Genomic DNA, 15,886 nt, shown 5'->3' on the forward strand with positions numbered 1-15,886 from the left:
AAAAACAATAATAGTAGCTGATGCAAGGGTCTGAAAGCCATTAAACTACACATTATTTTTATGAAGTATATGTCATATACTGCTTTGAATACTTTCTGAGATGAAAAGATGGGTTCATCCCCATGTTACAAAAATTGAAAAATCTCTATAGAACTGCAAAGAAAGAGAAGAATATGTTCTGAGGCTTCTTAAGAATTTAGCAGTGAGATTTCACAGAATTAAATGGGGTGAAATGCATCCATTGGACTTTTCTTTTTTTTCTTTTTTTGAATTTATTAATTATTTGACACAAACAATCTAATATACAATCAGAAAATATACATTCAAAAATAATGAAACTTGTCTAGATCTGTATTCAAATGGCGACTTGTGCAAAGTAACATTCTTTACAATTCACTTGAATTGAAAACATTTTCAAAAAAAAAATCCACCAGCTACTTCTCTCTCTCTCTCTCTCTCTCCCCCCCCCCCCCCAATGTCATATGCAGATATCCTACTGTAATTTTTTTTTAAAAAAAGAAACTTCTTGCGAGGCAGGGAATATATCTTCATGATCAAGAAAATCTCAGAATATGTTTAAACATATCATGATATCACATTAATAAAAAACACCCATAAGAATGGGAACGGGCAATGAAAGATTTTCTTGTGGTTTGAGCTTTTTGACTATTTTACATACACCATAGCTATAAAAACCCAATTTGTATAAATTGAAAGATGTATAAAATCGTCATCAAATGTTTCATTAACATTATTTCAACATATTTAACCTTTTCAGGAATCACTTATTTCTAATTTTATAACATTCCAGCTTGTCCAAATAGCATTACCTATTTCTTTATCTTTAAATATTTTTTCCTTTCCCTCTTCTTTTTTCCCTTTCCTTCCCCTTCCTTGACAACCACACATAATTCATTTTCTGAATACAAACTTAACGTTCACATCTCCAAAGTTCTACCATAATACATATACAATAGAAAAGAAAGTCACATCAAATAGTTCCAAAGGATGCTTCGTCTTGACATTCTTCAGAAGGAAGTTAAACAATGTGATTTTGTAATAGTCAAACTTGAACCCCCCCCCCCCCACGTTGAAATAGTCTTTCCTTTAAAAAACCTTTTGAAGGGTTCCCAGTCTTTCCTAAACTCCGAAGGGTCTTTTGACTGGAGATATCCTGTCAGAATGTCCATCTCAGCCACCTCCACCACTTTCACGACCCATTCCTCAATTTCCGGTGTTTCCTCCAATTTCCAGGCTCGTACATAAACGATTTTTACAGCAATTATCATCAAGGTGAAGAGTTTATCGTTTGACTTCAGCAGTAGGAATATTTCTGGGTGCATAGGAATTTTTAGCTTTAATATTTTTTCAGTAGTTTTATGGATCTCAATCCAAAAGTTTTTTTTGCCTTCCTGCAAGACCCCCACATATGGAAAAATGATTCTGTTGCTTGCTTACATTTCCAACAAGTGTTTTTTAAATTGTGGCTGCATTTTGGCTAATTTAACAGGTGTCATATAGGACTGATAAAACATTTTGCAGACATTTTCCAGAAGGGAATAGCTTTTGAAAATTTTTATTTTTACTTTCCAGAAGTATTCCCATTTGTCTAAGCTGATTGAGCGGCCAATGTTTTTGGCCCATTTTACCATACATTTCTTGATATATTCATCTTCTGTGTGTAATTTTAATAGGAGATTGTAGAGCTTAGATAGTTGTTTATTTCTTGATTTATGTATCTTGTCAAAATCTGTCTTTTCTTCTTCAAATCCCATCTGCACATCTTTTTGATATTGTTGGTGTATTTGTGCATATTCAAACCAGTTCATGTTATAGCCCTGTTGGTTTATTGCTATCATTGTTTTCAGCTGGAGGTTACCTTGTGTTTTCTTGAGTATTTCCGCATATGTTGGACATCTTTTACTATCCTTGGAATTTCCACTTTGTTTGAAAGCTTCCTGTATCGAGGTCCATTGTGACATTTTTGTGTAATTTTTTTATATTTGTTCCAAATATTCATCAGGGTTTTCCTAATTGGGTGTTTGTTAAAGTTTGAATCTTCTGCCACTTTTCCATAAATTAAGTATGCATGTAAACCAAATTTTAAATCATCTCCTTCGAGAGTTATAAGACTATGATTGTCAAGATGGATCCATTCTTTTAGCCAATTCAATATAGCTGCTTAATTTTAGGTTTGGGAGAGCCATTCCTCCTCTTTGTTTAGTATCTTGTAGATTTTTCATCTTTATTCTAGAATCATAGAATCATAGAATAGTAGAGTTGGAAGAGACCTCATGGGCCATCCAGTCCAACCCCCTGCCAAGAAGCAGGAAATCGCATTCAAAGCACTCCCGACAGATGGCCATCCAGCCTCTGCTTAAAAGTCTCCAAAGAAGGAGCCTTCACCACAGTCTGGGGCAGAGAGTTCCACTGCCGAACAGCCCTTACTGTGAGGAAGTTCTTCCTGATGTTCAGGTGGAATCTCCTTTCCTGTAGTTTGAAGCCATTGTTCCGAGTCCTAGTCTGCAGGGCAGCAGAAAAAAAGCTTACTCCCTCCTCCCTATGACTTCCCCTCACATATTTGTACATGGCTATCATGGCTCCTCTTAGCCTTCTCTTCTGCAAGCTAAACATGCCCAGTTGGATATATTGGAGAGCTATTTTAATTCCTGTTTCTTGGCTTAGTTCTTCTTTTTCTTTATTGTTTAACTTTGTCGCTGATATTTTTGTTTTGTGCAGATTGATTGAAAGACCCGCAACTAATCCAAATTGATTGACCAGTCATATCATCTTGGGAAATTCCTTCAGTGGGTCTTCTGACATTAAAGTAATTTCATTCGCAAATAACTTTATTTTATTTTTGATTTTTCACTTTTATACCTATCAGGTCTACATCCTGACGTAGATTTCTTGCTTGGATTTCTATTGCAAGTATGAATAATAAGGGTGAGAGGGGGCATCCCTGTCTCACACCTCTCTGTATTGGAAACATTTAGGTCATATCTCCATTAATTTTAATTTTGGCTCTTTGTTCTGTATATATGGCTTGTATTCCATTAATGAAATTTCCCCCATATCTTAGGTTCTTTAGTAGTTCAATGATAAAATCCCAGTTTAATCTGTCAAAGGCCTTTTCAGCATCCAATAATAAAAGGGGCCCCTTTTAAAGTTTTGCATTTTGAATGTGTTTAATTATATTTAAAATTATCCTTGTGTTATCTTTAATTTGCCTTCCAGGTAGAAAGCCTGCTTGATCAGATTTGATCCAATTGCTCAGTGTTGATTTTAATCTATTTGCCAACATTGATGTAAATATTTTATCATTTATATTTAGCAATGAGATAGGTCTGTAATTGTGAACCAGTTTTTCCTCTTGATTTTCTTTGGGGATTAAAATAATTCTGGCCTCCTTCCATGTCTCTGGTATTTGTTTCCAGTACAGAGTTTGATAATTTCAGTTTCCAAGGTCTAGAAATTTTCTTCTCTACCTGGAGCAAGTCTTTTATAAAGCGAATGGATCTTAATTTCCCATTGAAATCTGGATAGTGTTAAAATACTTTGCATTACAATAGGGATAGCTCACAGTCATGTTTTGTTGCTATGTTAGTGTTGATGACTGCCACTAAAGCAAAAGGAAACCAGTATTCCTGATGTGTGTGGGGCCAGAGGCTGGTGACATCTTGCTGATCAAAAAGTTCCTATGCATGGTCCAATAGTGGCTTTCTTGTCAACGAAGTGATGTTGTGAATGAGCCTTCTGGGGTCAATGATACTACTGATAGTAGCAGAAAGAAAATAAAGACTCCTCGGGAGCAAGACTCATTTGAGGAGTTACAGAGAAAGAGGATTAGAGAGATATTTGAGGAATCAACAGATGAGGATTCATTTGAGGGTTTTGAAGGGGATGAGGGGCTTGAAATGGACATTGGGGATGTGGTACGGGCAGAAGAGGATGACATGGAGTGGACACGCGCTCCAGAGGGTTGTGATGGGGAGACTGGGCTCACTGGTAGTGGGGACGCTGAGTAAACATGGGGTCCTTCAGGATCAGACCCAAGGTGGTCTAATTGGAGGAGTGTGGATAGTTCCACAGCTGCGAGTAGGTCTGGGCGTCGGCAGGACGGTTCCAGCTCGGATGAGGAATGGGAGCAACCTGTGGGAAGGGCGGTGCCCAGCTCGAGTTCTGAAGACGAGTTGTAAATAAATTGAGGGCATTTGGCCATTCGACCCTTGCGTGTGGCAAGGTGGTTGTTGGGCGCCATTGGGTTTCGTGTTCGTGTTCCTGAAGACTGGCTTGGGACTGTGCAACCGACATAAGTTTATTCTGCGTTACTTCTACAACGGGGCCTGGAACTGTGTGGGTTTTCTTTAGGCTGCATTGTGATTACTGTCTGCATTAGTTTGCCTCCGTCGTTTTGGCTCCTTGTGTCAACCCATTGACAAGAACTTTGCTGTGACGACTTCTCATCTTGGACCTTGGACTGGACATCGTTTTGGCATTACTCTTCGCTCCCTATTCCTGCTTGGCCTCATTCTCAACCCTGTAACTACTCTCTGTTACCGACCGTTGGCTTCGTTCCTGACCCTGAAGTAACGCTCCGCTCCCAATTCCAGTTTGACTCCTGGTTCTGCAGTTACTCTCCGTTACCGACCGTTGGCTTCGTTCCTGACCCTGAAGTAACGCTCCGCTCCCAATTCCAGTTTGACTCCTGGTTCTGCAGTTACTCTCCGTTACCGACCGTTGGCTTCGTTCCTGGCCCTGAAGTAACGCTCTGCTTCCAATTCCAGTTTGACTCCTGGTTCTGCAGTTACACTCCGTTACTGGTCACTGGCTTGGCTTCTGACCCTGCAGTAACTCTTTGCCCTTCGTTGCTTTGTTTTTGGCACCAGTTTGTTTGCGCTGCTTCTGGTGGCAAAGTTTGGCCCGGTTTGGGACACTGTTTGTTTTGAACCTTAAAACTCCATTTTGTAACCCAGTTGGGATTCTGTTTATTTTGGACCCTTGGGAATTCGGCCCGCAGTTTGTTTTGCCTTCTCCAAATTATCCTGCAATTTTGAGCTGAATATAAGCAGTTTTGTTTTAATCTGGATTATATCTCTGGAGTTTTTTCAGTTTAAATGTCTTTTTCACACTGAAGTTTCAGTGTTGCAAGCTCCTGTGTTTGTTTTATGAGCTTTTTTGAGTTGTTTATACAATAAACTGTATTTCCATCCATTGGCTCGTGTCTGACCTTGACAAGTGATGAATCAACTCCGGGATTTAGCCCAGACTTTAAAACTGCTATCTAAGGCCCCTTCCAGACAGTGTGGCAGTGTGGACTCAGATAACCCAGTTCAAAACAGATATTGTGGATTATCTGACTTGATATTCTGGGTTATCAAGTGTTGCAAAGGCCCTAAGTATTGAACTCAAGATTAGGTCCCTTGTACAGCTCCTTAAAACTTTTGACTAAAACTTGCCATAGAATTGCTGTGCCACTGATGTGGAAGCCACTAGCAGTCCTGCTGGCGTCATCCTTGCAGGAGATTCAAGTCTTCACAATGGAGACACAGAGAAGGGCTTCCTCTTTTGGCTCTTCATGCCTTTAGAAAATAAACACAAGCAGGAAAGAGGGCAGTGAAAAAATGAGTGATGATGTATGACATGGTGTACTCATATCAAAACCAAGGCATGCATTACAACAGTGGTTCTCAACCTGTGGGTCCCCAGATGTTTTGGCCTTCAACTCCCAGAAATCCTAACAGCTGGTAAACTGGCTGGGATTTCTGGAAGTTGTAGGCCAAAACACCTGGGGACCTACAAGTTGAGAACCACTGCACTGCAAGCTTGTTACAAGATAAACTGAATTTACATTAATGGCAAACGTAATAACTGAGAAAGGTCAGAAGGAAAGAACAGACTCTCCATGTGTAATCCAGCTAGCCTGAAGCAAAGTGACATGCAGTTGACTACGCCTTTCAGCTCTTTGTAGTGTTGTGGCTGTTATTAGATCAGCAGAACATGTCAAGGCCCATCAGAGCTTAACTTGAATTCACTACATAGGAACATACCACATTTTGTATGTTTAAGCAAACTGTTTTCTTCAACATTCAAGTGTGTGTCATGTTCTTTTAAATCATCTGTCAGCATATGGGTACTCCGCGAATGTCTTTGTGGATCATGTCTTATTTAGATTGCAATCAGAGAATTGTCAAATTAACAATTTGTATGCTGCTCTGAGCACCTTTTAGGGTATAAATTCCATATTATTATTCCTTTGCCTTGTGCATTTTTCTACCAGCATCTGTGTAATTTTCTTTACTCATTGCACAAGTGTGTGGGTGTATGGAGGGAAATGTTCTCCAGACTCAAACAAGACTTCCTTGATTGTAACACGAGTGTCTTTCCCGGTGTAACTCACATGCGTTGTTAACAATAGTGTCTTCAGGGTAGTTTTGCGACAGCTCACTGATAGCCCAGAAGGAGAAGAAGCAGAGCTTTCTGTACTGGAGGCAGGTAAGCAAGGCAGATTTGAAGGGGTTGAAAGGGGGCTGGGTGGGTGAGGGTTAGTTAGCTCATTTGCAGAAGATTAGGGGTGGAAGCATACCTTATTCGTTGCTTAAGAAAATCCAGTGAAATGTATGGAGTCTCCCTAAATTGACTTCCAACTTGAAAGAGAAGAGAAGGCTAAGAGGAAACATGATAGCCATGTATAAATGTGTGAGGGGAAGTCATAGGGAGGGGGGGGGGTGGCAAGCTTGTTTTTTTGCTGCCCCGGAGACTAGGACGTGGAGCAATGGCTTTAAACTACAGCAAAGGAGATTCCACCTGAACATTAAGAAAAATTTCCTAACTTTGAGAGCTGTTCAGCAGTGGAACTCTCTACCACAGAGTGTGGTGGAGGCTCCTTCTTTGAACGATTTTAAGCAGAGGCTGGCTGACTGGCCATCTGTTGGGGGTGCTCTGAATGCCATTTTCATGCTTGGCAGGGGGTTGGACTGAATGGCCTGTGAGGTCTCTTCCAGTTCTATGATTCTATGATTCTGGAATGAGAATAGTCTGGAGGGGACGGACCTCCACTCCCTGAGTGGGATACTCCAGAGGTGAGTTGGCTCGAATGATAAGGGCATGGTCAGTTGGGGATTGCGGCCTAGGAATGAGGTGAAGAAAGAAAGCTCTGGGAGACTAGTGCCTGGTTTTGAAAAGTGGTTTCCGGCATTTAAGAAATACATACTTGGGAAGATCTGGCAAGCATCAAGGATTCGTCCCCACCCAATTCAAGATTCTGCCTGCCAAACATATCCTTCTCTGAACAAGTGAAGGCAACAGGTTGGTTGCCTGTATGATTTCACGTGCAGCTAATGCTGTTTGTAGACAGAATTCAATGTATTATTAAGACATAAACAAATAGACCATAAAGTGGTACAACAAAGGTTTTGCATACAGTGCATGGAATCTTAAGGTGAGGTTGGGAAAGACTACTTGTCATAAGACTGAACAAATATATATAGATATGTGAGGGGAAGTCATAGGGAGGAGGGAGCAAACTTGTTTTCTGCCGCCCTGGAGACCAGGATGTGGAACAATGGCTTCAAACTACAGGAAAGGAGATTCCACCCGGACATTAGGAAGAACGTACTAACTGTGAGAGCTGTTCAGGAGTAGAACCCTCTGTGGTAGAGGCTCCTTCTTTGGAGGATTTTAAGTAGAGGCTGGATGGCCATCTGACGGGTGCTTTGAATGCAATTTCCCTGCTTCTTGGCAGGGAGTTGGACTGGATGGCCCACGAAGTCTCTTCCAACTCTCTGATTCTATGATTCTATGAATTACTCTTAAGAATGTGTGCAATGTTTTCCACGATCTTTTAATATCCATTTTCCTATTCCCCTTTTTGCTTTTTTCATAAATGAAGTCTTTAGTCGTCGGGGGAGGCCCTCCTCGCGCTCCCACCTCCGTCACAAGTGCGGTTGGTGGGGACGAGAGAGAGGGCCTTCTCCGTGGTGGCCCCCCGGCTCTGGAACTCGCTCCCCAGGGAAATCAGGAAAGTCCCCACCCTGGTAGCATTCAGAAAGAGTTTGAAAACCTGGCTCTTTACTCAGGCATTTAGATAAAGATTGCTCACCCCCATAGCAATCTGTATCTGTGACCATTCTTGTACCGGTTTGCACTTTTTAACCTATGTCAACTTGATATAGACACAGGATCTATTCCCATCCCAATTTGCACTTCCAAGAATTTGCAGCACTTTATCAGTCACCTCGTGTTTACAATATTTATATGGTGCACCTTTACAACCTCTCCATTTTAATCCATGTTTTTATTAGTTCTTGTCATTTGTTTTTATTGGCTAATGTTTAAATTTTTATAATTGTGCATGTTCTTTGTCTATTGTTGTGTTTTATATTGCTATTGTTTTTATTCGGGCTTGGCCCCATGTAAGCCGCCCTGAGTCCCCTTTGGGGAGATAGAGGTGGGGTATAAAAATAAAGTTGTTGTTATTATTATTATTATTATTATTATTATTATTATTATTATTATTAGTGAAAATGGTGACTCAGGTCCATGAATAGCAATGAATTACTGAAGCATATGTGTTCTTTTAAGGCCAATTATCCATGACAAAGTAGTAGCCTTTTGGACAAAGAACTGGTGTCAGCACTGTGGCGAATACCAGACATGCCTGTCTCTCTGCATCTTGTGTCCTTGAGGTTGTTGGACTGAAACCTCCATTATCCCTAGCCAGTACATTAAGTGGAAAGAGATTATGGGAGTTATAGTTCAATAGCTGGAAAGCTAGAAGTTACTCATACCTAGCTGGGGAGGAAACTGATTGTGGCTGTCACTCATGTCCACATAAATTGCAACTTTGCTTACAATGTGTAGTGCTAAATTTTTAGTATAGTTAGTTTTGTACCTGGGGCCACTCACCAAAAAGATTTTTTTAAAATGCAAGCATATTGATTGTTTCAGCAACCCAGTTCTAGGATTTTGAATTTCCACCTGTATCAAACCTATTATAAGGTGAATGGACCTGAATTGCCCGTTCAAGACCAAACAATCTCAAAATAGTTTGTGTTACAACAGGGAGAACTGAATCACACATGATTGCTTAGAAAAATTATACTAGCTGTGATGACTCCAATCACCCTGTTTTTTTCTCTCTGCTTTTGTTCTTCAGCTTGATGGAGTGGTTAAGCTGAGAGTCACCTATTGAGATTGAAAATTCTTTTTTCGCTGTTGGGTGAATGGGTGTTATCTCCATTCTAATATTCCTTTCTGCTTCCCTCTGTCTCCCACTTCCCCCTTCTTCCTGCTCCTCCAGGATGCGTCCAGTCCAAAAGTCCTTGTGTGCACTGACGGTGCTGACGGCATCCCTAGCATTCCTCTACCTTCATGTGTGGTCACCAAAGCCCTATACCACAGTGGACCTGAGACGTGGGTCTGCCCGGATGCCGGAACAGCTGTTGAATAGCCACCTCTTGGTACCGGAGAAGAAATATGCCCACATTGCTTTTCGGATAAAGGAGGAGATTCTGGAGTAAGGAGCCTGTCCCCTATCTTGTCCACTGCTCTCCTGAGTACCAGGAGATCAGTCCCTGGGTTAATAGTAGCCATTGTTGATGGAATGTGGTTCCTATTTGTCTTTGGGAAACATTGAACATGGAGGTTTTTAAAATTTTGTTTATGCTACAGCAGGTTAAAGTATGCTTTTGGAGATATTTTATTTAAAACACTAGAACCCTGAGATCTACCCATTGAAGTCTCATGTCAAAGACATAATATTAAATCATTCAAAACCCAAGATTAGCTGAGCTGCTGAGCTTAGTGACTGAAAGGTTGGCAGTTTGAATCCAGAGAGCAGGGTGAGCTAGCAGTTCGAAAACATGCAAATGTGATTAGATCAATAGGTACTGCTCTGGTGGGAAGGTAATGGTACTCCATGCAGTCATGCTGGCCACATGACCTTGGAGGTGTCTGCGGACAACACCGGCTCTCCGGCTTAGAAATGGAGATGAACACCAACCCTCAGAGTTGGATATGACGAGACTTAATATCAGGGAAAACCTTTATCTTTATTAAGCCCAAGCTCTGATTAGGACTGAAATTCCTAATGCACAAAAATGCATTCCTATCCTAAGCTTTCTTCTTCTTTTTTTCTTTCAGAAACATGTCTAGGCTGGATGTATCTATGCCTGCCTATTTCACTCTCTTTTTTAATTCTGTTGTTAGAAGTCAGAAATCCTTGTTTCTCTTTTCCAGGAAATTCACAGATATTATTTGTTTCTGTGTCCCTTCAAGCCAGTTCCATGTTGTGGTAACCTCTCTTGCCATTTTCTTGGCAAAATTCCCATCGAGGGGCAGCCATTGCCTTCCTCTGAAGATGAGAGGATACAGCCTCCCAAAGGTTACCCTATGGGTTTTCATGGGTGAACAGGAATTCAATTCCTGGTCTCCCAGAGTCCTGATCTAACTTTTGAACTACTGCACTATGCTGGTTCTTTTAACCTTCTGACCATCTCTACATTAGAAATCTTCTAGTTACAGTTCTCTCTCCACTGAGAAGCTACTTATCTGAACGATGGTAGATGGATGCATCTTGAGAGTAATGCACATGCATGTATGTAAGACTGGATCTTTGACAAGAGGCATCGTATTATGTAGTGGTTCTCAACCTGTAGGTCCCCAGATGTTTTGGCCTACAACTCCCAGAAATCCCAGCCAGTTTACCAGCTGTTAGGGTTTCTGGGAGTCGAAGGCCAAAACATCTGGTGACCCACAGGCTGAGAACCACTGTTATAATGTAAACAATATCTAGATTCTTTATGACACACATTTCATTATTTTTGAAAGTATACTGATTTACGGACTTATGTCTTTTGCAGAGCAGTATGTATTTGCTATATCTTAAATTAATGAAATTGATTAAATTAAATTAATTAGACATATAGCCAGTGCTGAAGATCCTTCTGGTAAACTTAATGACCTGGGCTTGTCTCTTCACAGACTCCTTCCCAAGAACTCCTGCAAGTGTGAGGTTGAGCCGAGTATCAACCTCCCATTCCAGAAACAGCTGTTTGGTCATGTCTATTCCATAGAATTTGCAAATGCCTTTAAGCCTTCTGAACTTCCCAAAATCAACAGCAAACGAGAACAGGAATACCGTAGTTACCGACAGAGGTGAGTTCCAAGATAGATGTTCTCTTTGTACACATAGCACAGCCACAGAAGTCAGAACTGCAGAGAAGAAGGAGGCTGATTTGGAGTTCGAGTGAACATTCACTGAGTTTGGCCATGAGTCTTTCCCCTAAGCAGAATAAACTAAAAAAATGTATCAGTTTGTCTGGCTTGTGTACAAAATACAGGCTGTAGACCTCATCTTCACCACAATAATATAGAACTTACTACAGAGCGTGTATAGCTCTGACTATTTTTGATAGTTGATTGTGTCCTTGGAAGGGGCAGGGGTGAATCCAGCCTTCAAAGGATCTATCCAGGATGCCAAACCTATTTGAGGAATAGTGTTCAACATTGTGGGTAGTTATTTCCAGGTATGGACTAAAAACTGGCGCTGACTCATCAGCTCACTGGCCTCATCCCCAAACTACAAAGAACCGCAATGGACTATTGAAGCTTAGGAATTAAAATAATTCAACAGCTCAGCAATGCTTTAAAACTAGAGGCTCCATAAAATATCTTCAGTCTTGGTTCCAGATCCCATTTGTTTATTTATGAATTCAGGCAAATTCTAAATGTTGGCTCCTCTAGCTCACTTCTCAATCAATGGCAATACTGACAAAGCAAAACTGAGTAACATGGCTCATCAGTCAGACTGTAAACAATCCTTGGGATATTATTCAAAATATCACGTAGCTGATATCTTCCATCAAAACCAGTAAATACTGCTTGTTCAAGGTGCTCCCATAATGAGGATGCTGCTACCAAAAAAGCCTTTTTTTTCTTGTCACCATTTTCCTAAAAATGCTTCTCTGTGGTGGTTAATTGTGTTACTCAATTAAGTAAAATATTTGAAATGGATGCATCTGTCAGACACTTGTAGCAGAGTTTCACTACTTGGTACTCTCTACTAAAGAGTGACCAATATTGTCAACAATATCTTCATGACTTAACGTCTATAGCCCTTAGAAAAACTTTTACATCCCTTCGCTTCCAAGCAATGCCATCAGGCTGGCTAGAGGGATGATACAGAGGGATCCCTCATGCCCAATGACTTTGTATTTGTGGGTCAGGGAAAAGAGAAGATTTAATACACTATCAGCTACATTGCCCTTTGTCTAATGACCCTAGAAACTATCTTCTGGGAGCCCTTTTGGAAGAGGGTCAGCAACAGTCAGCATTTATCTGTGACTTGTTAGCGGATTATTCCAAAAATATAACATTAAAGGTTGCCACATTTGCAGTCGCAGCCCAAAAATGCAAGCTAAATTAGGAAAGTCCACAGCAGAAACTAGAAATGGAAATGGAGAAAGCTTGGGATGATACAAATCAGACATTATTATTGTTATCATGTCACTGCTTCTGAGAACAGTAAATATAGAATAAGTTTAATGTTTATATTGGAAAGTACTTACTGTACTTTAAAGGTTGCATGTTATTCGATGTCATGGCCTAAGGCTGGTACAATACATCATTCATAAACCATTCATTCATTCAGTTAAGTAATCTGGGCACAGCTCTTACAGTTCTTCCCAGATTCAAGCTCAGCAACTCACAGAGAGCTGACAGTCCCATTTAAGAACCAGCACAAGATGTTTTCTGGAGTCCATTCTGGTGCCCAAGCTGACAGCCACAATTTCCAGTGTTCAAAGGTTTTGAAAATAAATAGCTGTAAGCGTACCTTGGCCAATTCTTCCATTAGTTGTCATAACTCTGCCTTCACTAGTAGCTTAGTGTATTCATAGGTAACAACAATGCTTATATTGTGCTGTGAAAAACATCACTTGCTGATCGAACTGCCATTGAGGGTCCCAGAATAGGCTGGAGTTGCATTTTGTTTAGATATTTGTCTAGTCAGTCGGCAGCTATTCCTAGAGCAAGTTCCATTAATAGAACTTGCTGACTATTAATGTCTTGGATTTGTCTCACAACTAACCTCGCCAAATCAATTGTTGATTCAACTCACAGAGAACCCAGGAGAAAAATGGTAGTTTTCTAGATGAAGTTTTGTGTGAATTGTTCACAAGGAATCCATTATATAATTTATTTTATGTATGGGCTCTGCAGACTCGTTGGACTCCAACTCCCATCATTTACAACCAGAACAGCCAGTGACAAAACCAAGAAGACAATGGGGATAGGATCTGGGTCAAATGCAATGGTACTGAAACAGAGATATTCACAGTTCTAACCAAATATGGGGTCTTCTGGATGTGCTCTGTAACAAAGCTGTGCACCTTTCCTGTTTCCATGCAGACAAGAAGGCAGGAGATAGATAGATAGATAGATAGATAGATAGATAGATAGATAGATAGATAGATAGATAGATATATGAGATATATTATTTACCTATTGTTTTTGGATCTGCCTGCTAGCTCTCTGAAAGTTATATTAAAACCAATCAGCTAAATGACATCCTAGGGCAGTGGTTCTCAACCTGTGGGTCCCCAGATGTTTTGGCTTTCAACTCCCAGAAACCCTAATAGCTGATAAACTGGCTGGGATTTCTGAGAGTTGTAGACCAAAACATCTGGTGACTCACAGGTTGAGGACCACTTTCCTAGGGTATTGTGAAACAAGGCAGATTTTGTCTGGTTAAAGGAGGAGGCATTCTTGCAAACTTTTGAAAGTTTGAAAAGAATTCACTTGGAGGTAAAAGGCGGGGCAGAAGGGTGTGCAGCAAAGATACTTCAAATCTAAATGGCAGGTAGGTGGAAGGAAAGATGTTATTCATGGCTCATTTAATATGAAATTGAATTAGCTTGTTTTCTGCTTGCTATCACGCCTTGCTGCCATATAAAAAACGGGCATGGCACATTAATCCAAAAGAAAGTATTTAATATGATTTGATTCAGAAGTGCATATGTTATTGTCATCCTATAGAAACATATACCTGGCATGAGTTTTTGGATCAACAATCTAGAACAGTTCTGTGGACCAGCAGTGGTCCCCAAGAACTAAAATATGATCTGCAGCCTCACAGTTACTACACCATTGCTACAAGAATGACTGGTCCTGCGAAACCCTCTTATAGCGCGGATGCAACGGGGATGTCGGGAGGGGAGAGGCTGACTACCCACAAAAGGTGCAGCAGAAAGCCTCCTGACTGCTGCTTCTCCTCCTCCTCCCTCCCCCAGAGTGGAGCCATTCCATATGGTGCCTGGAACACAGGGGGCTCTTTGGTGTCTTCAGTTTTAGGGCAGTTCTTGGGGTTATTTGGGGTGCTGATTCAGAAAATTGCATCGGATAGACCACATCAGCTCTAGATTATTAAATATGGTTTTCTGTGGATGAGCAGACAGCAACTACTGGATGGCATATGTTCTGTATCAGAAGTTAGATCTGATGTGGTCTATCCAATGCAATTTTTCTGAATCTGCACCCCAGATAACCAAATTGAATATAAAATTGATCAAAAACTGATTCGTAACCCTTTTGGTACTAATGTTGGAGAGTGGTCCCTGGTCAAGTGGTCCCTAGTCAAAAAAGGTTGGGAACCAATGCTCTAGCACAGGGGTCCCCAAACTAAGGCCCGGGGGCCAGATGCGGCCCATCAAAGCCATTTATCCGGCCCCCACGGCACAAGGGCAGAAGGGGGTTGGGCTAAATGACCCAAGGGGTCTCTTCTTCTCTTCCAACTCTTATTATTATTATTATTATTATTATTATTATTATTATTATTATTATTATTATTATTATTATTATCAACATTGAGGCCGGGTGGTCATCTGTCAGGGGTGCTTTGCTTGTGCTTTTGGTGCACAAGGGCAGAAGGGGATTGGACTAAATGGCCCAAGCGGTCTCTTCCAACCCTCTTTATATTATTATTATTATTATTATTATTATTATTATTATTATTATTATTATTATTAACAACAACATTGAGGCTGGGTGGCCATCTGTCAGGGGTGCTTTGCTTGTGCTTTTGGTGCACAAAGGCAGAAGGGGGTTGGACTAAATGGCCCTAGGAGTGGGTCTCTTCCAACCCTTTATTATTATTATTATTATTATTATTATTATTATTATTGTTATTATTAACATTGAGGCTGGGTGGCCATCTGTCAGGGGTGCTTTGTTTGTGCTTTTGGTGCACAAAGGCAGAAGGGGATTGGACTCTATGGCCAAAAGGGTCTCTTCCAACACTCTTTGTTGTTGTTGTTGTTGTTGCTCGGTGGCCAACTATAGTCCGGCCCTCCAATGGTCCAAAGGATCGTGAACTGGCCCCCTGTTTAAAAAGTTTGGAGACCCCTGCTCTAGCACATCCCAGAGAAATGGTTGTGTTTATGTTAGTGGTATTAAAGATTTAAATAACCAGTCCCTTCTAGATCTAAGTGTCTTTCTGGAATGGGGCATTTTCCTGCTTTAAACGTTTGCAATGTATGTGCCACTTTCCCTCTAATTTTTGATTTTTAAAATCTGATTGTAATCTAGCCTTTTCCTCACTGGAAGGAATGGCAAAAGATCCGTTTTTCTATCATATGGAGATAATGTCAGGTCCTTGTGTGTTCTTGATACACTCTATGCTTTTGCACAGAGGGTTGCCTGATACTGAGCCAGACCCCTGGTTTACCTAGCTCATTACCATCTACACCAGAGGTGGGACCTATGTGGCCTTCCTAATGACATTAAATAGCAATTCCATGGCCAAGGGTAAGAAAGTGGGATTTGCAGTCCACACCATTTGGAGGGCTGCAGAATTCCCACTCTTGCTCCATGGTTCTGCACCAAGTGC

The 15,886-nt window shown here is 40.8% G+C and overlaps 1 protein-coding gene across 6 annotated transcripts in view; it reads left to right on the top strand.

Annotated features, from left to right (window-relative positions):
* The window catches only part of b4galnt1 (beta-1,4-N-acetyl-galactosaminyltransferase 1), a 95,381-nt gene that overhangs the window by 56,066 nt on the left and 23,429 nt on the right, over positions 1-15,886 (top strand). For 5 of the 6 annotated variants that reach the window (XM_062971093.1, XM_062971092.1, XM_062971094.1 and 2 more), the window contains exons 2-3: positions 9,302-9,517; positions 10,984-11,157. In XM_062971093.1, coding sequence (XP_062827163.1) covers positions 9,302-9,517; positions 10,984-11,157 — 390 coding nt within the window. Of the gene's footprint in view, positions 1-6,470; positions 6,496-9,301; positions 9,518-10,983; positions 11,158-15,886 lie in introns of those variants that run through there. The other variant, XM_062971095.1, reaches the window with a different exon arrangement.

The sequence above is a fragment of the Anolis carolinensis genome, chromosome 2, assembly GCF_035594765.1.
Source record: "Anolis carolinensis isolate JA03-04 chromosome 2, rAnoCar3.1.pri, whole genome shotgun sequence".
Taxonomy (NCBI): domain Eukaryota; kingdom Metazoa; phylum Chordata; class Lepidosauria; order Squamata; family Dactyloidae; genus Anolis; species Anolis carolinensis.